The sequence below is a fragment of the Notamacropus eugenii genome, chromosome 2 (assembly GCF_028372415.1).
Source record: "Notamacropus eugenii isolate mMacEug1 chromosome 2, mMacEug1.pri_v2, whole genome shotgun sequence".
Classification (NCBI taxonomy): domain Eukaryota; kingdom Metazoa; phylum Chordata; class Mammalia; order Diprotodontia; family Macropodidae; genus Notamacropus; species Notamacropus eugenii.
The window spans coordinates 472,510,384-472,531,131 of NC_092873.1; the positions used below are offsets into that span (position 1 = coordinate 472,510,384).

The following is a 20,748-nucleotide window of genomic DNA, read 5'->3' on the forward strand; positions in this document are numbered from 1 at the left end:
TCCAAAATTATTGGAAATAAGCTATTTCCACATTACAAAAAAAGAGGGGTCAGGTTAGAGTATTAAACCTTTTAATTCTCAAACCACTCACATGCATAATGTTCTTTTACACAGTGTTAAAATAAAGAGGAAAATGCATTTTCTTTATACAAACAGAATTTCAAGTATACATTTATAGAATTTTCAAAGATTCCTAACCAACTTGCTAAGTTTTCATTCACATTGTTCTTAAAGCTGTTCAACGAGAAAGCTTTTGCTAAACTGCTTTAAATACATTAATATAGTTCTGTATCTTCACCTTTTCTTTGTTTCCCCTCACCCCAAACCCAATCTTCTGCCCACCCTTGTGCCCTCCCCCCACAACACTGTTCCTGGGGCTACCCTCCAGGAGACATGCAGCCCCACCAAGAACTATTATCCTGTGATCTGGGGAAGAGAAGAGTCTAAGGGAAGAGAGTGTTGAGAAAACTTGTGAAATAATCTAAGGGAATAATTCTGATATCTAGAAATAACAGAGTAGGACCACACCTCGACCACTTGGTTCTTGAATGTGAACACTAACTCTTCAAATCAAAAGGACCTTGACAGTCACCCTCCATATTAAGTAGAAATTAATACAGTTGGAAACTTTTCTAACTGTAAAAATAATCCCTAGGGTTGGGAATTTACCCCATATTTCTGAATGGGGGAGGTGCTAACATTTTGAGACCTATTCCTATTTGGGTTTTTTCTTTCTTTGGGGGTGGGGCTCATTTAAAAAAACGGACATCTCTGAATTGGTGCATTCCACAGTCCCATCAGATCTCTTCTTCTTGGGGAGGGGTTGCTGAGGCAGGAGGCAGAGCTGCACTCATTTGCCAGGTGATGGCAGCAGCAAAAAGTCTGGCAACAGCTCTCCCTCCTCAACTCCTACCAAAATGACCTGGCTACAAAGCCAGCCACAGCCACACATAATAAGATTTAAAGTGCATTTTTTCAGTAAGGGAGGGGTGGTTTACATTTAAGTGATAATGGTTAAAAGGTAGGGGGGGAATAACCCTACAGTATTCCTATCTATCCGTAGATATGTCTAAGGTTACAGTAAAACATACTTTGAAAGCAACTACTTTTCAACCTAGGACGCCAATGCCCAGGCCCACAGCCTCAGCAGTAGCAGAAAAGAGGACAAGCAGTCCTGGGCCATTTGTTTTCCTGGTGCATCTTTTTAAATGGAGTAACTGCTGCAGGAGAAGGACATTACTTCAAATGTTAATTTTTTAAAAGGGAAAAAGAGACTGGTAAACATTCTAATTGACAAATATAGTCTTATCATGTTCTCCCTTTTAGGGGATATTTTAGAAACTGATTGTCTGTTTCAGTGTGAATCCTTCTTGGTTAATTTATGAGGAAAAACCACTTGCAATATTAGCTAAGCCCGTGTGCTGCTTAGGAATGTTATGGTAACCAACCAACATACAGGGAGGGGTGGGGACAGTATCATTTTAAGACTGGAAAAAGGGGACTCCTTGTTTCCCCCTCAGTTCCTTTAGTTACTACCAGAATACAGCCTGGCCATTTTCAATTTGATACTCCACTCCTTAGGAAAACCAAAGCGCTTTCCAAATGGAAAGAAAATGCTACATCCCCAGCTTTGTGCAGGAGTGATAAGCCTGAGTGAAGAGGGGAAACGTGTCTGGGAGCCTGGCATCTGAGTTTAGTGGGATTTGCTTTCATAGAGGCCAGTGGGGAAGGCACAGTGCCCAGGGGTGATGAGGGAGAGATGGGACAACTCCCATCACATAAGAAAAAGCACCATAAAGAACATTTTGGATAGAATTCTTTCAGATTGTAATCACCTGAAAGAAACTAAATATTTGCTACATTAGTTTTTCCCTCATCCTACCCTCAAAGCCATCCCACCAGCATAGGCAGACTTCTCACTAAAATTATGAGGAGACAGGTGTAAGGGCTGTTCTAAGCAACTTCTCCCCTTCGCTGACTTCAGTTGAAACTCCCAAATTTAAAGTACTAATTTTATGTATCAGTAAAGTAGGAGAAAAATTTTTCTGACATTCTCTAAAGGCTAGACATATACCAGACCCAACCTCCCCAATTCACAATACCTGCCATCACATCTAGAGGCTCAGATGGATAGTAAAGGGGTGAAACAGACTGGCTAGTAGCACCCTTGAGAAAAAAAAACCTTTAGCCAGCTGAAAAGTCAATGGATTAGGATTAGAAATCACATTCCTTTCATCTCTAGTGTCTCACAAAATGTAATCTAAAGCTGTCTTGTTAGTTGTCTAAAGAAGTATCTTCTAGAGGGTCAAGGAGAAGCAGTGCACAAGCCCAGGAGGCCAGGGGAATCTGTCCAAGGCTTAGATACTTTGCCAAGATGGAATTTGCTTCATCTCTTGCTTCATGTGCAAGGTGGAAACAGTTCTTTTTTTCTTGCCCTTATGCTCCTGTCTCCCAAAATAAAACACATTAATCCAGTGCGCCTAAGAGTAGCATAAAAATGGAGTAAAGCTTCACAGTAATCCATAGATCCTGCTTCAGTGTGAAAACCCTGCCAAAGGGAGGCACATCGAACAGTGGAGAGAGTGCTGGATTTGGAGTTTAAAAACACTGGCTGGAATCCTGGCTCTGTCACTGCTTATGTATGGGACACGATAGAAATGGGTTAATCTCTCTCAGCCTCAGTTTCTGCAACTGTAAAATGAAGGGGTTAGATGGCTCGTAGAGTCCCTCTTGGCCCATCCAATGGCCCTAAGATCTCAGCCTCACTGTGATGAATGCTAAGTCCCGATGGCAGTGGTAAATGCTTCACAGTCATAACCAGTGACAGAAAGCTTAGGTCCATCACCCCAAGGGGAAGGAGCCCTTTTCTATAAAATGGTATTGTGAGACTACAACATTTATCAACTCAGCAAATAGGAAGGAACTGCTAGGTTATCAAAAAGCCCTAACTTGATGCTGACTCAATTTCTACATCAAACTCCTCCCCACCCACTGTAACCAGTTGCTGTTGCTTCCCACCCTTCACCCACTAAAATTCAAGTTATTGTGGCAAATGCAGTGGGCTTAATTTGTTCTCTGAGGCAAGAGACTAGTACCCTTGAACACTTGGATGGGAATTAGGAATGGCCAAGTGGGAAAAGTTGTGGGGTTATTATTTTAAATCAATGGTTCATGGGTACATTCTTCCTTTTTTGATTGATTACATACCTCATTCTTGGTTTCTCTGTGTATTTGGGTAGGGGTGGGAGACAGGAAGTATTAGTCTTTTTAACAGCTTGGTTTTACAAAATACTGAGAATCAGGGATGATGATGGACAAAACTAAAACAAGGTTTCCAGGTAACTGAAGATATAATTCCCTAAAAAATATAATACAGGGCTGTCAGAGCTCCTCATTTAGGAACTAACTTTTATATTCTAGAACAGAGATACTGAAAGAAGCTAGTTCAGATTCTGTGTTGAATACTTAAAACACCCAGACATTGGACAGTGCGTTTCATTCAATAACTCCAGTGAATACTAAAAGCCTCATTTTCACTGAAATTTCACTTAAGAGTCAAGCTAAGAGACAAATAATCAGTTACCTGTCTACTCCTTCTGCTCAGCTTGGCTTATACAGTTTAATTTACATTACGAAAGTCAATCTCTTTCTTTCTGGTTGCCTATCCACCATTCTTTCCTCACAACACAAATAAACCGAATAGGAAAGAAACCTGAAATGACAGAGAAATCTTTTTGTGCCTTTTCTGTTAGCTAATGATTAATTGCCTCCAGCATGTGCCTGCCTACCTGCCTAGTTGCACATATGACAACTTCTAGGTATCTTGGCTTTGACTGCAAAAGCAGGTAGTGATACAGTCCACACTACCGATCAAGATGTGCTTAAGAACACTGGCACCTGGGAGATGAAAATTATTACAGGAGACAAGTTTTGGAGTCATGTATTTTTTTTAGGGAGGAAGAAATAAGAATGCCTTTAGACACACAAAAGTGGACACAATGACTTCATCGCTTTCTAGAATTTCTCTGATACACTTATCCACAGATTGCCCATTTCATCATCTGCCAATCAGTGACTTGCATCAGGTAAGCTTCATCTTCACAATTAATGGCTATGCATCAAGGTAGCCTTAGATCAGTCAAATTAAAAAAAAGAAAGAAAGAAAACAAGAGACGACTCCCTATCACTAACCATGAAAAAATTGTCTAGGTTGGCTCCGTAAGAATTTCTAAAAACCAGTGTTAATCTAAGACAAATAGAAGAGAGATATAGAAGAGAGGTAGGGTGACTGCATTCTCCCTCCAGCTCTATGGGTTTAACATACTTTACTAGAATTACTAGGGCATTGCTAACTTTGGCTTCATATGCAGAAAAAAAAATTATTGACTTAGACAAAACCCTGCCTTGTACATATGGGCAGCACCGTAACAAAAGAGAATTCTTTTCTGATGAATGAAAAAAGTCAAATGAAAGGATTTTCCTAAGCAGGAGTTTATTCCTGAGTCTAGGGTATTACCATGGCTTAGAGATTGAAAACTATTCTAAATAAGGAAAAAGATAACAAGCAGTCATGGTAAATCGATTCCCATGATTCCACTCACCCCTGCCTTCCTAAAATATTCATAATGTATTCGAACAGAAGCTTGTGTTTGTCACTATTCTGACCTTTACATGCCCAGTAATGTCATCACTATTTAATGCCATCAGAAAGGCTACCTGTCTTGACCTGCCGACTATTACACAGAACAGATGCCCATCTTTGAGATTCGTTAATGCTCTTCCCCACTTTTAGCTAGAATCATTGTATCGTCACTGTCTGTAGGGCCTTAATAACAGAGGGCTGTCAACCCCATCAGCTCTAACAAGTACTTTGAAGGCAAAGTGATGGGCTCATCTTGATTAAGTTTCAGGTTAGAAATTACTCAAAAGGAAATCTACTCAGCACCCCCAACAACTAGATTGAAAGGCTACATGAGGTTTTTTTTTGTTTGCATGTTCATCCTGATTTTAAAAAAATAAACATGTAGATTTTGATACTTTTGGTATTTTGAATATTTTTTTAAATTTAGGATTAAAAAAACTTCGATAAATTTACATTAAAAATTTCATTTTCTGTTTGAAGGTTGTTCCAATGGCCAATAAGACTATTTCATACTACATATAAACAAACGATCAAACAGAGATTGGATTCTAAATAATTACATTTAGGGAAAGTTTATGTTTTATCACTCTATCTAGATTTAACTTAAATAATCCAGACCACTAATTATAAAAAAAAGCATATACTAGTTTCAAATTTAACCCTTGAATTCTAGAAGTCTGATGTAAAGTTCTTCCAGACTAGCAGAATTTGAGAGTTCTAGGCTGCCATTCAGTCCCTATTCCTGCCAGCAGCAGGAAAATCTTTCCCCAATGTTAACCAAGTGAAGCATAATTTTAAAGACGTTAGCTCCCATGAAACCCGGATCTTCAGGCCCATGCATCATCATTAAACTCTGAAGATCTCACTTTGCCAAGTTCACAGCCCTAATAAAGACACCAGGGTGTTCGCTGGTTTGTGTGTAACTGCGCCCTAGGAGATACTGAGATGAACTTTCATGCCAAGCCAGAAATTGTCTTTGTACGCCACTATTGCTGTCCATGTGGAGATGAACAGGTAATGTGGTAATAGCGGAAAAAACACTAACCACAGGCAGGAAATCTGGGTACTGGTCCCAGCTTGCTACTAACCAGACTAGGTAGTCTTTACTGTGATATTTCACTGCTGAAATGGAATTTTTTGATGTTCTGAAATATTTTTCCCAAGAGATATATACATTCTTAAAGCAGTAATAGCATGAAAAGGCATGAAGGAGTTTCCCAGACATACATGCCCTAAATGCGAATGATTGGCCTTAGTTTTGGCCCCATCTAATCCAGTTAGTGGACTGTGGGGTCAAGGGGCAATCTTAGAAATGAATAAAAACAAAATGGATGATCTAAAAGGAAAATCTTAAAATCATTTTAGGTAAGCATCCACATTTACTCCCTAACTCCCCATACAAATATAGGAGACACCCCAACAACTCCAGTGGTGCTACTCTCCTACCACTTTATAAATGGTAGTTAAAACAAGAATTTTGGATCTGAATAGACTTTGGGGATTATCTTATTCTACTACTCTTTGAAAAAGTGATTCTACTCCTGCCAAATAAAGCCTACAGATAAAATATTAAACCAGGCTCTCAAGTGCTTTGAAATGGATTTGATTCGGAAAACTAATAAAAACGTTCCACATAAGCCTAGTAAAGAAAATATCTGACGTTTCAGCCTGTCCAGTGTGCGCTGCACATTCCCTTCAGTTAGTACTTGGAGGTAGAAGGGCTAAAGCAGAACAGAGGATGAGGAAGGCCTTGGCTAAAGCATCCAGCCTCCACCTAGTGGCGACTGGGCACCTGGGGTACATGCTTATTTCTGAATGGGAGGTAGAAGAATCTGCAGTTATTTCTCTGCCTCAACTGAACACCTCTCTTATACAGACATACAAAAACACCCATAACCACACATCCTACTGGGTGGTTGACTACCTCACAGCCCTATCAGACCAATCCCTAGAGTTTTTTATGACCTAATTTTGTATTACTCCCAGTTCCATCCCAGGAAGATTCAGGCCAGGTTCTATTGAAGTCCTTTTCCTGTTTTCCCCAGTATTTAAAACATGCACCTTATTTTAACACCTATATCTCATCTTAAGGGAACAGCTGTATTAAGTGGCTACAATGTGCTAAATATAGCTTCTTTATAAATAGAAAGTGCAAAGAAACATTTTCTTGGCCAAAATATAACCAAAGCAATAAAAAAGCTCTCTTTGTCCAGAATTAGAATTTTAGAATCTTTGACATAACTAAATGAAATTATTTTGTTACCAAGATCACAGTAGATGAGTAAATATATTTATAAACATATACTTATGAAAAAAAGATAGATATTATCTAAGAAAATAATCAAACTAATCATGAATTCCTTTGCAGGAGCTATCTTTAATATACCAATCTGTATTCAAATGAATGTGCATAAATGATTGAATTATGCTGAATTATATTATTGTTATTTTAAGTTTGGCCAGTTTTCAAAAAAGAAAGAGAAAGAAAGAAAACAGGCTCACTTTTAATACAAGTTACGTGATTTAAAATTATTTCTGTAAAAATAAAATTAGGAATACCATATACATTTTAGATATTTTTGCTGTGTGACTGCCTTGTCTATTCTACAGAGATGTCAGTCACATTTCTCAGTGATTCCCCCAACTTGGCATCAATAGCTTCAAGGGGCCACGTATTTAAAATAATTCTCCCTCTTCTTAACTGTTCTGATAGCGGTTCTTTCAGCCACTATTTTCTGCCTTATAACTGTTAGGTCTATTAAAAACTTAGTGATAGTTAATGAACTGACACAGATTTTCTCCAGGTTGAAGAAGAAAGCAGAAATCCTAACCTTACTGAATCTCCTTTTAATTGGCTTAGAATTTTCAGACTTTTGCTTCTAAGTGAGGAAGAATAAAGATCCAGGGGTCTTTTCAGGTTCCCCGTCCTCTGATCTGTTCTCTCATTCACAGTGCCAAGCTACAAAATCTACTGATATTTAAAATGGCTCCATCTGAGGGAAGAAGAGCAGGTAAAAGAACTAACTCACAATAAGCATGGTTCCTCTGGGTGATCTCTACGGCTTCTCTCTGTCACAAAGGGCGTGCTTTGAGGGAAGTGACTCCTACTACAGGAGATAAAGAAAGGTGTAGCACTTCCCCTTCTTAAAAATCCAATTCGATGTGAAGCAGTGTCTCTCAGCGAACTCCAGAACCTCCTTTCCCCATCACTCAAAGGTTGGCGAATCATGACAGAATCGAAGGCCTTGGATTTTCAAAAGCCCCCTTTTCCTATCCTTTGGATGCATATACCCAGGACTTCATAGGAAACACTTCTCTTCTCAGACTGTGATTACTGGAGAAGTTAGTATAAAAAGGCACAGGAAATGACTGTCTCAAAATCTTTCTGTAATGAGAAAGATTATTAAATTGGGGTGATTTGTCACTCTAGGCCAGAGTTCCAATTTTGCTCCTATTTTCCTATTAAAAAGAGTGACTGTTTGAATATTACCATCTGGGGCCTTGGAATTATGTTTTAAAGCTGATAGAGCTATTCAAGAACTCTAAATTTCAGTGATCTGTTTTTGTCTAAAATGGGCCTGGCATCATTTGCTAATGTTTAAGGATTAAAAGTTATGTAAAACTGTGCTGTGGTTTTCTCATGTGAAAAATATGAAATTGAGAGGAACCTGTTCATTTCTTAACATAAACATTTGGGGAAAGAAAAAGGTTCTAAATCAGAGATCAGCATAACACAGCTCACATTCCAAAGGGAGTTATCATAAAATATGCTTCCATTAAGGAACCTACAGCCCAGAGAGAAGAGCCACAAGAGCATAACACGCCACAGCATTTACCTGCTTGAACACTACAAATGTCGCTGAAATATCAAATTAGTATGTGCTGACATACCACATTTTTAATCCCTCTGTAGTAACTGGCTCACCTTGCACAGCAAAAGCTACATGTGATATATGAGAGGATGTTTAAAGGTTGGAACACATCTCAAAATAAATGAATCAGCATCCTGCTCCTATGATCCCAGTGCTGAGTCAGCCTGAGGTATACTACTGTTGGCTTCTCTTGTTTTCAGCTCCTTCCCTGATCTAAAATACTCAATGATACTACTGTAATATCTATTAGGTTTTTCAGAGTTAAGGAACAAGAAAGCCATGATATTACAATTCAAAAACCTCCACATGCTACTTTTGCCAGGGCTGACTTTGAAGCACATCATTCATTCAGAGTAAGGCCTAGTAAATCAGTAACTTGAATCTGTCTAAGAGCCTAAGAGATATAAAGCAACCTAAGACGACTGAGAACAACAGACTTCTTAGAGAAAAACGGTTTCACCAATTCAAAGATTCCTCCAGTCACTTCTGTACTCAACAACCTCATGACAGTGTACTCCAGCTCACCTAGCCTAGCAGGTGGCATGAAGGTTACCTGAAGGTAGGGGAAAAGAACACTTAATTAAACTACACTCAGAAAACTTGTAAAAGAAATGCAGATGTCAAGGTTGGACCCAAGTGCTCTTGAACTGTCAATATGGGACAGAATGGATTAACTATTTATTATCTGTTAGAAGAATCTTGGGTTCAAAAACTCAGCTGCTTAAGCAGACAGTGAAACAATTCATGTAAAAAGGATTTCAGTTTTGGGTACTGAAAGCTTAATACAGGTCAACAGTGTGAGGCTTTAGTGGGCAACTATGAGTATGCAAAAAGTGGTATAAATACATTTTTAAGGATGTGTAGGAGAGGATTAAGGAAGTGGATTGGTCATGAGGCAGTGAAGAATAGTTGACAGAGTGCTGGGCTTGGAAGCCAGAAACACCTGAGTTTAAATCCCCCAGACACTTAGTAGCTTTGTGATCCTGGGCTAGTCACTTAAACTCTCTGTGTCTCAGTTTCCTCTTCCATGAAATGAAGAGGCTGCACTTGATGGTCTCTGAGCTCCTGCCCAGCTCTAACTCTACAATCCTGCGTAGCAAGAATGAGGTATGAAACACAGATAGATGAGGGCTGAGCTGGGCCCCACAAACTATAAAAAGCCAGAAAGTGGGCTTCTGGATCATTAAGTACATAGAGTCTGTGCTGAAGATTTATGGGGAGGTACGGACAAAAAAAATCATACAGGCAAGTATGGGTAGCAATGTGCAACACCAATGAAGCCCTGGCCCGCTGAAGTACTCTAGCAAGTATGGCCTGGCAGCCACAAATACGAGGCTACATTAATAAGAAGAGACTGTGCCTGATAAAAGAGGTCACAGTCCCATTTTACTCTTCCTTATCAGACTACATGGAGTAATAGATTTAATTCTGGGCACTGAATTTTAGGAAGAACACTGGGAAATTGGTGGACATCAAGAAGTGGGTCATCAGGATGATGAAGGAACCCACAGCCCTGCCAACTTTAGGAACTGGGAATGTTTACTCTGGAGAAAAGAAGGCTCACAGAGGGTGTAAGAGCTGTTTTCAAGTACTTGAAGGGCCAACTGTGTGGAAAAGGAAAACTTATTCTGCTTGGCCCCAGGGTGCAGAACAAAGACCAGTGGGTAAAAGTTGTAGAAAGGCAGATTTTGGCTTGATGTAAGGAACGATTTCTTAACAATCTTTTCCAGAAGTGGAATGGGCTGTTTTGGGAGGTAGTGGGTGCCTCATTTTTGGAAGGCTTCAAATGACAACTTGTCCAGGATGTCATTCTGCTTCTGCTATGGGTCTAGGATTCTATAATCTTTGCTCTATATAGAGAAGGTCAGAAGTTTCCTAAAGCCTAAGTATTCTTTAAGGAAACCTCCAAAGCTATCTGAATAAAATTTTCTTTAATTTCATTTAAAGTGCATAGATTTAAAAGTAGAATAAGGTGAGGCTGTGTTTGTCAATCAAAAAGGGTTTGTGGAGAACAGGTTTTTCTGTAATGCTGTTGATACCTTAGGATGAGTGATTACATGGGATCTGAACCACATTCACCTTTAACAGACTCCCAATTATAAGCACAAATGTTCTTTCAGCTACTGACATCTACACAAATCCCAAGGTGCGACCTAATTCCCTATGAATCCATTGTACAGTCAATTGTCACATGCATAAGGACACTGCCAGCAATAAACATCTCTCCTGTTAATTTAACAATCAACTGTGGCCCCTTGAGATGGATTCAGAGGCCAAGGTACAGAAGGCTCAAACGTGAGAAAGCTTCTACCAAGACCACATTCCTTAGTCTCAAACTTCAGCAGTTTGAGCCGCCACCCTCTTGTACGACAATTAGACTAAACAGACTTGGTTTCTCTGATGGGAAAGAGGTGGACTCAAAAACGGATGTTTTTCTTATAAGCTTTTAAAGCAGGTCTGAAGGTAGACCCCAAGATTTAAATTCCATTGAATGAGATCACTGTGACTGTGAACTATATTCCATCTCATCCCACCATGTCACAGCTTTCAGATGAGGTGTTAGCATTTGTCACTACAAAGGAAGAAATTTCATATACATATATATGTAATATGTTATATATATGTGTAACATATATACATATAACACACACACACACACACACACACACACACACACACGCACACCCTTGAGAGATGTAAAAAGTAGCTATCTGAATCAGGGGCATGTGATTAAGTTTACCCTGTGACCTCTGTGCTGGCTGATTTAGGGGCTGCATGGAAATTCTTGATATAGTATCTCAGAGAATGGTTTTAAAAGCTGTGATGGAGCCAGGTACTCTCTCCAAAAGGAGCCTGTTCTTTGACTCTCACCTGAGTCACTGGATTTTAGGTGATCTGACTCTTTCAAAGGCTATGTCAATCTATGGCTCTAATGGTGGAGTTAGTGTTGAAGAATTTCATCCAATCAGCACCAGCACCAAAAATAGCTCCAGGCTTTCTCTGTCTTCTTTGAAGACGGACAACTTGGTGCTGCAAGCAACTAAACTTGCATTGCTGCCATAGAGTGGATCAATTTATAGCCTTGGAAAGGCTTATTGTCACCTAGATTTCAATAGAACGACTCGCCTGACAAAGTCACACAGATCCAGATGGTATCCTAATTTTTGCAAAAAACTATTTGTATATATGCTTTGGAATGCCTGAAACTGGAGTTCGAAGGTCAGTAGCCTAGTATATGCTTAAATTCCTCAATGCGACAAAGGGAATGAAAAACCAGTTTGGTAACCACCGGCTTTCCTCTGTGAGGCAGCTACGTTTCTCAAGCTTGCTTTGCCAAAGTACCCAACGCACTATCACTTCAAATCACTTGCAACAATGGATCATACTCATGCCTGACTTCTGAGCTCCTTTCAAGACCTTGGTTGCTCTTCTCTAACAGGGTTTGTGATGGCAGGGGGCAGGCAATGTACCCAGAGATGAAAGGCGGTTCTGCAATCTTTCCTAAATGCTACCACCAGAATTATTCTAGTTTGGCAATTAGAGGATATGGTTTTTGAATTAGCTAGCTATTAATAACTTAAAAACTGACTGTCTATCTTCAGAATAAAGTTGACTATGCTGCTCTAACAATATCTCCCAAGATTCAGTCTTATTTTTCCCTTTGGGTTGCCACTCCTAAGTATGTGTGGGATACTACCTGGGATAAGCCACTGGTCCATTATTAGTGAGTGAATTCAGGCCACTCATTGAAATTAAATAAAAGGTCAAAAGAAAAGTTGTCAGATGAACAAGGAAGTTAAGGGGAGAAAATGCAAAAGCAAAAGGAAGGAAAAAATGATGACTTGAGAGAGAAAGTAAAAAAAGAATAAGTTTACAAAATTATTCTGGAAAACCAAATATATAAATGAGATTAAAATCTGGGTTTTTAAATCTTAAAGGCTGAAAATTTGTGATTAAAGAAAATTATCATTCTTGAGACTAGTTTTTTGAAGAGAAGCTGCCAAAGGATGATAGATTTTGGTTATCAGTTGGTTTTGTCTAACCTAATTTCTTTAAGAAAGATAAAAACCGAGGTAATCCTGAAATGCAACACTGCATAAGCTCCCTTCCTATGTAAGTACAATTGCTCTTACACCAGAGTGGATTCCACAGTGACTTAATTTGAATAAATATTCTGGAATCTTGTACATAAATGCCTATTCAGCAGGGAGATTAAGAAAAAGTGTTTACTGGATGAATATACTGAACAGGCCCACAAATCTCTATCCCGGAAGAAGGCATACTGAAGAAAAATCCTAGATCAATATATGCACTATATAAAACTAGGGGTCTCAGCTATATTTTGAGCTAAACCTGCCAAATTCACAAAGTGAGTAACAAATACGTAAGGGTGTATCAGTATAGCTCAGAGAATCTTGCCCAATTACATTCCTTTAATTCAAGACTCTACATATAACCCTGGAGGATGGACAAGAAAGCTTTCCCCTCCAAGGATTTCTATTCCTCATAATCTTCTATTTCCAATATCTCTCCATGTCCAAGTGCAGCCTCTCCTAGTGCACAGAAGCTACTAGAACACTGAGAACCACTATTCACAATGAAACAGATGATGGACAAACATACATTCAGGAAAGAAATAAATTACAAGACAGTAACTTGTTCACAGTTGGAAGGAGGATGATTCCAAGAGAAACTTAAAATTCAACAATCCTTAACAATAAGTATTTAAATACACACACACATTCTCACGCATACAAAATTATGAAGAAACCTGATTTAACTCAGTTATTTCAACTGAAACAGACTATGCTTATTTGGGGAAAATGCTAATACCAGAGAAAGGGGATGGTGGCCTCTGAAAAGAGTACTTGGTACTACAGTTTATACACACTTTCTCCAGCAGGACTGATTCTGCTGTCTGTTTCCAGTAAATTCACAAGAACTTCAGGTACATAATCTCACAAAAGCAATAAGGGGTATGTGTGAGTGTGTGTGTTAAAACACATACATCTATACACATATACAGGCACACACCTTTCTGCTTTTGTGGTTATTTTAAAAAAGGTTTTAAGGTTTAATCTTATATTATATGGAAACTATTTTAAGAGAGTCATGTTATCATGCCTATTACTAATCAATGAATTACCATAATTTCAAGAGACAGGCAAATCATGAGGTCCAATTCTGAGGTTTTCTTCCCCTGTAAAGACCTCACCATCTGGGGGAAGCATACAAAAGAGGTAAAGAGAGAAAGGAGTCTGCAAGAGAGACCAAAAAACCTCTTAAAGGAACTGGTGATTTATTGCTACATAGCTCAAACTCCCCAACCTATATTTTACAGAGACAAAATAGCAGCAAAGGTAAATCTTGGGAGAATTCTTTCAAACCAAACCATAGTTCTAGGGGAAGTACTTTGCTAATGGTTTTGCCTTCATCACTTCCCTGACTAAGTCATTGATTAAAATAGATGTTTTTCTGGAATGCCCCAGGAAAATACCTCCTTTGGCACTTTCCACTCTCTTCCAATCTTTGAAGTGGCAGAGGCTAGTCTTTGTGTAATTTGGTGCACAAATAAATTAAATGCATTTTATAACTGTAAATAGATTCAACTGAGTTGAATCTGAGGAACTGAAACTGAGGAAGATTTGGTAATTATGTTCCACTGAGGGTGATGTGATGGCTACTGTGTGTTAAGTGGCTGGGTTGCTCATCTTGCATACCTCACAGTCTGGTAACTTCTTTTCAAAACAAGCTTCCTTTTCCCACCTGTGCATTTCTTAAATAACATCTTCAAATTTGTCACCTAATCAAAATGTGGCTTTTGAGATGAGAAAGTAATGAAATTCTTACCCAACCAAAGTTGCGATAACTAGAGACTGAAGCTTTCAGCAGTTACACAACTTTATTACCACATCATTCTCCCACCTATCAGAGTACTACCAACCAATGCACTCTAGTTTTCAACTACTACCATAAAGAGAAAATACTTGTATTTTTACTGCCAATACCATTTTTGGAAAACTCCATTTCAAAAAAGCAGGGAAGATAGTAATAATCAAAACAAAATTAAAAAGAAACAAAAAAGCCTTCCTCCATCTCCTACCTCCTTTTCTCTCCAATCCTGTCCTACTAGCTTCTCCTAGAAGATTAGAGACATAACTCACCCCTTTGATGAGTTGGTCTTGGAAGGTTTATGATGTACACGAAATGAAATTCAAGACATGATAAATTCAACTGAGGTCAGAGGTAAGTATGATTCTGAGTAAAGAGAAAACAAAACATTAGAGTCTTTGAGTGGAGAGAGAATAAAGCATTAGTCTTTGTGTCCAATTACAACTCTACATGTAGATAGTAAATTTAAACTTTCATTCAGGTGATGGGTAAGAGTTCAGTAGAATGAAAGTTCCATCTCAGAATATACAGAGATGACAGTTGCCATCTTCGTTTTCTTGCCGAGAATAGAGGCAGCTTCTTTGCTAAAGTACCACTTACTGAACATGAAATGAGATCATACCTAGTGCCCATCATTTTATACAAAACTGACAAAGTTACACTAGTATCAGCTAAATGAACTTAAAAAAAAAATTAGCCCTTAGTGCCAACCCAGTTTCGTTTTCCCAGGGGACACATCCGGTGGTTCAAATTTGGCTGTCAGTGGTTCGGTTCAAATTGAGTCAAATAAAGGAGTCCATTGGACATATTTAAGAGGCATTCTTCAAAAACACACACACACACACACACACACACACACACACACACACACACACACACTTAGCAAATGCAGAAAGAATATTACTAATTCCTATTCTAATGACCTTACAGTGATTTTAACTATGAAGTAGGGCAATGTCACAGTGAGACCTGGATAAGAATTTTGGGCAGTTATAAAGAGGAAACCTTTTCGAAGGAAAGATTTAAAAAAAAAAAAACCAAAACACTCTCCCAACTCTTATCTTGCTTTAAAACTAGCTTAGGCAAGGATTTCATGAGTGTTTTGGTACTGGCTAGGCCAACTAAGAGGAAAGAACCAGCATACAGAATTATGCTGATAGGTCTTGGATAATTGGAATTTTCCTCTATTCACAGTATCAACACAGTAAAAACTTGTGAAAAGTCAAATAAAGGAAAAAAGAGACTAAACCTCAGCACACACTCATGTTCTTCCTATATGAATAATGTTGTCCACACTCTACTGGAGCCCTTTGCTGCTATACCTGGATGGAATTAACGACATTGACTAGGAGAACTTTTTCTTTTAGGGCAGTTACTTAACTTCATCTTTACATTTTGGTAATGGTACAAAAGCTATACTTTCTTAATTAAAATTGTCTAAGTAACTAACAAAGCAACAAAGCATTTCCCGGCACACTTTCTCTTATGAGCAGAATAGACTTAAATTTTCTTCTTCCTTTTTTGGTAGGTTTAAAAGCTATGTCTAAAGCAGCATCTTCTGGATTTCTCCGCCCTTTTCTTCCCACTCAAACATGGCAAAATCTGTCCAAATACTTCTTATATCAGTGACTGATGAAAAACTCTTCTAAGGGTCCCAGTCTAATCTGAACTCCCTCTTGGCTTGGCCATGAAACACTGATAGTCCTTAGATGGTCACTGAGGAGAGGTCTCAGCATATTGTGCTGCTGCCCCACTCAACAGTGGGATGCCATGGTCCACAGTTCTAAAAACAAAATGCAGTTCCTGAAAAGGAACAACCTGCTATTGAGCAAATTCTGAGGCGGGTTCTCCCCTTTATGGAAAGGCTCTCATTACATGATAGCATCATACCACTTGAAGAAACTGTGCCTTCCTGGGCTCCTCAAAAAAATGCAATGATCTCTCTCTGAGGAGAGAATACAGTAGGGCACTTATAATTTAATGAACAATAACACAATTTACTTTTTAACAGCTACCCTCTGCATTTCAACTGCTTGTTTTCAGAAAAAATATCTTTCTTCTCTGCCCACCTTTCCATAGATCACAAAATGTTCTCAGAAGGGCAAGAGGGCCTGACCAGTGTGCTCACAATCAGTTCACCTTCACTAGCATGACTAACACCTGGTAAGTTATTTTTTCACTTTCATGTGCCTCTGCACCAAAGCAATCTCTTAAACCATTGCAGATCTTAAATACCTTAAAGCAAAACTCAACAAAAAACTAGTCATCTTTCCAACAAGGAGGGAGGTCAGAGATTTTTCTCTTCTATTTGCACTTGGGTCTGAAAGCAGTTATCTCCTACTTACCTGCATGCCTTAGTATTCAAAAAAATCCTACTACAGGCACAAGCCTAACTCCTTCCCCTCCCCATCCAGGGCAGGGGATATGCAGGGGTTAGTTCTCTCTCCATGATTTTCAAGTTGAGAGAACCTCATTAATACCTAAAAATGCCAAAGAGGTCCAGTGAATATTGCTAAACCTTGAGAATGAACAAGAGAACGAACATGATCCAAACTGACCCCTTGTTCATTTGCTGCAACAAATGGGGCTTCCTTTTGAGCATTCGTGATGACGCTCTGTGGTAAATGCCCTACTGTGCAGTATTTTAAACAAAGCAATACTCTCACATGAACGCTAATTTGCTGAGGGGTTTTTCTGAGTCGGCAGACTGGAGACATAGGAATTAGTGAGGTTCTTCAAATGAGCAGGAAATATAAGCTATTCTATTCATAGGAGGGAACGGAATTATGTTTGCAATAGGAATAATAGCTTTACATTTCCTGAACCACAATGCTGTGGTAACACAAACTTGTTTTTAAAACTTCATATAAAATTTATCAAACTTATCAAACACGAAGATATATGAATTTAAAAACACAGCCAGCATCATTTCACTGGAAAGTGACATTTTTGATGTACAATATTGCTGTTATGTAAGACCAGGAGCCAAAGAGGCTTGACAAGACTTTGGTGGTCAGCCTCCCGCTCATTAATCCATCTGGGCCAGAGCCACTGCCTGATGCTTAGAGATGTATAAAGCACTGTCGTGTGTCCCTCGCCCCAGTCAAGAAGTTGCAATGTGGTCCTGTGTGGGCCCACATTTACAGACACACAAAGTTTCCCCCTCCTCCCCATCTCCCTCACCACACACCTAATTCCCCAAATGCAGCATTGTCTAACGCAAACCTCATAGCTGCAATTTAACTTTTGGTAGCCTATGGTGCTTACAGTTGTATTGCCTACTAAAATACTGCTGCAGAGGTTGCCTACATGAAGCAATCAGGCAAGAAGCCAGTTGCCTTGATGGGGCAAACAGAAAGCCCCCAATCACATTCTGTCATAAAGAAACTTGAGAACAATAAGGACCACCAGAACTATTCTTTTTCTTTGACCGTGGAAATAGTAATGACTGGCAGGGGAGGCAGAGGAGCAAGGCCCTGTCCTTACTACCTTCTCCTTCTCCTCTCCTGCAGCTGATCCAGATGACAGAAGCCTGAATGCTGTGCTTGTTGGAAGCTGGGACATTACAGCCACCAAGGCCAGTCACCTGGACCAATTCACAGAGTTGAAACCATGGTTGGTAACTAAATGAGTTTATCCTGGATTTTCTTAAAAAATTTTTCTTAAAAAAATTAACAAACCAAAGCTGTTGATCCCTGAATCAGAAAGCTGTTTTGCTTAATTATTTTCTGAGGTGTGAGGTGGGGGAAGGAAAGGGAAGAGCCTTGAGTGCTTTTGTGCACTTTGTCAATCTTCTAGCTTGGCAACATCTTGGGAGCTTCTTCCTGTCTAGCCAGGCGGCATTTTGTGAATCCAAGAACCAGCCCTTGGCCCAGATGCTGCTGCTTATGGCCCAGAAGGGGGCAGAGGACCCTCCCCCTTTCCCCTGCCATCTTTCAGTCTGGTCCAGTGGTGGAAACAGATCCCTGTGCAGTCTCCCCAGTGGCAACTGTCTCTTCCTGTGGAGGTGATTCTTCCTCAGCCTGTCCCCGGGATGTGACTGTTGTCTCAGGGGAGATGCTATGAGGCCCCTCTAGGGGCATGCAGCCTGGGTGATTCTTGCGAAAGTGCTGGTTCAGGATGGCCTGGAAGGGGAAGCTTTTGCCACAAACGTGACAGTGGAAGGGTTTGTTGCCTGTGTGCTTGCGGATGTGATACTCCAGCTGATCTTTGCGGGTGTACTTCTTGCCACACATACGGCAGACAAAAGGTGTGATCCCCATGTGCAGGCGCATATGGCGATCCAGGCTGCCTTTCTGGTTGAAGGATTTGGCGCAGTAGATGCAAGTAAGGCGGGGATTGTATCGGAACCACCTCTCAGATACTTCTTGCTCCCGAAGATATTCTACATAACCACTTACTCCAATCATTGCTGACTCTTCAACCTGCACCAAGAGTAGAAAATACACAAGCACATAAAATACTAAATACAAGTAAATCAAAATATATTATTTTTTAAAAAATCTATTATGTACCTATGTGGTCTCAGGCAATTCAACTTCTCTGGGCCTCAATTTTATCATTCATAACACTGGTACCCTACCTACCAAAAAGACTTGCTGGAAGATCAAATGAAATATTGGGGAGTGAGGAATGACATTAACTACCAAATGACTGCTAGAATTACTATAAATAAGGAAAAACTCTATCTACATTTTTTAAGCATAGAAATAAAATGAAAAAATATTGGAGATGTTCTGTTTTATTAAAGTCCTGTTCCCATCAATACATTACTATGGTGTGGAGTTCTTAAATCTCTGACAGATCCTACATCAAATGTCTGAGTAGTTGTTTTTCATTTTCAAAGAGGACCAGTAATATCATGGATGATGTTGTGACTTACATGGATTTAAGTGAAACAGTTTCACAAAGTCTTACTTGGCCTCATTCTCTCTTTCAGAGTCATTGAAGTCCAGTGGAAAGACAAAAGTCAAGATGTCTGGCAATAGCCTGGGATGAAGTGGATGACCTTGGTGTCTTCAACGTTTGACCAAATTCTAAGCGTTCCACAGTGCCTGCTTCAGTTGCCTTCATGGTCACTGTAACAAACTGTTTTCATCCACTCATCCCATCAGAGGTGGGGTGGGGGAAAAGGGTTGAGGGAAATCTTCACATGCTTGGGGTAGACAGCCCCCTTAACTTGCTGAGTTTGTGGCCCATTGGTTACCCTTAGCCTGGTTTAGTCCATCTGCCAAGATAGGGTATGTGGATGTTCAAGGACTAGCAGCTCTGGTGTGAGGGCTTGCTGAGCCCTTTTCAGGGTTGCTCATCCACCTTTGGTGCCCACCTATCACCTAACACTCACTTGTGGCTCCAAAAAGCTGTAGCACGTACAGTGGCCACAGCCTGGTTAGCCGTCTTCTTGGCAGATGGGCTAAAATCAGGTTAACATCAAATATTTGAGCATGGACCTGAGAAAGAATGAATGTCACTCAAGAACCAGCCTCAGAAAGGACTAATACCAGGTTGGCTATGGGGAGATGAATTTTTCAAACACAGCAAATACAGTCAACTAAACCACAGAGGAAGAACCTATGCTAATGAAATCACAAGTGCTATGAAATATTCTGTTCCATTATCAAATAAAAGCAAGAAAGTTAAAGGTGACTTTCTGGTTGATAGACTAACTAGGTGCTTCCAAAGCACCTTTTGGATAGACTACCTGAAACAACAGGAGGACCAACTAAAGCAACCTCTTATTCACCTGCAATGTTGAACTGGTGAGGTCCTTCAGATCCATCTACATAAATCAAATACCAAAATATCAAAAGTCATTTAAAAATAAAAAAGACACAAAATAGGACTTATCCTGAGGACACAAAAGGAATTAGATTTATCTTGTAATCATAGATTTAGAGCGAGAAAGGATATTAGCAGCCAATGAGTCTAACACTTTTATTTTCCAGATGAGGAAACTGAGGGTCAAAGAGGTAAAGTGACTTGCCAGGGTCACACAGCTATTGTCTAAGAGATTATTTAAACTTAGGTCTTCTTGATTCCAAGTCCATTGTCCTATCCACTATACCATGCTGCTTCTCAAGAGGACAAAACTAGTGCCAGTAAGTAGAAGTTAAAAGAAAGTATATTTCAGTTCAATTTAAGTTAAGTTCGATTAGATGATTGCTAAAGTATTTTCCAATTCGAAGCTTCTATAAAAGGCTAAGTTGCAGACAGTAACTTTTTCTCTAAATTCTTAGTGATTTTTCAATATACTATCAACATTTTATAGGTATCTCACAGACAGGCGGCTGACCCAACACTTCAGAGCAAACTAACAGAAAAGCTAGAAAGAGAACATAGACT

The 20,748-nt window shown here is 39.5% G+C and overlaps 1 protein-coding gene across 2 annotated transcripts in view; it reads right to left on the reverse strand.

The window, feature by feature from the left end:
• Nucleotides 1-54: 54 nt before the first annotated feature.
• Nucleotides 55-20,748, reverse strand: part of ZBTB37 (zinc finger and BTB domain containing 37) — a 30,898-nt gene continuing 10,204 nt past the window's right edge. For both annotated transcript variants that reach the window (XM_072648587.1, XM_072648588.1), the window contains exon 4: nucleotides 55-18,830. In XM_072648587.1, coding sequence (XP_072504688.1) covers nucleotides 18,342-18,830 — 489 coding nt within the window. In that variant the 3' untranslated portion in view covers nucleotides 55-18,341. The remainder of the gene's footprint in view (nucleotides 18,831-20,748) is intronic.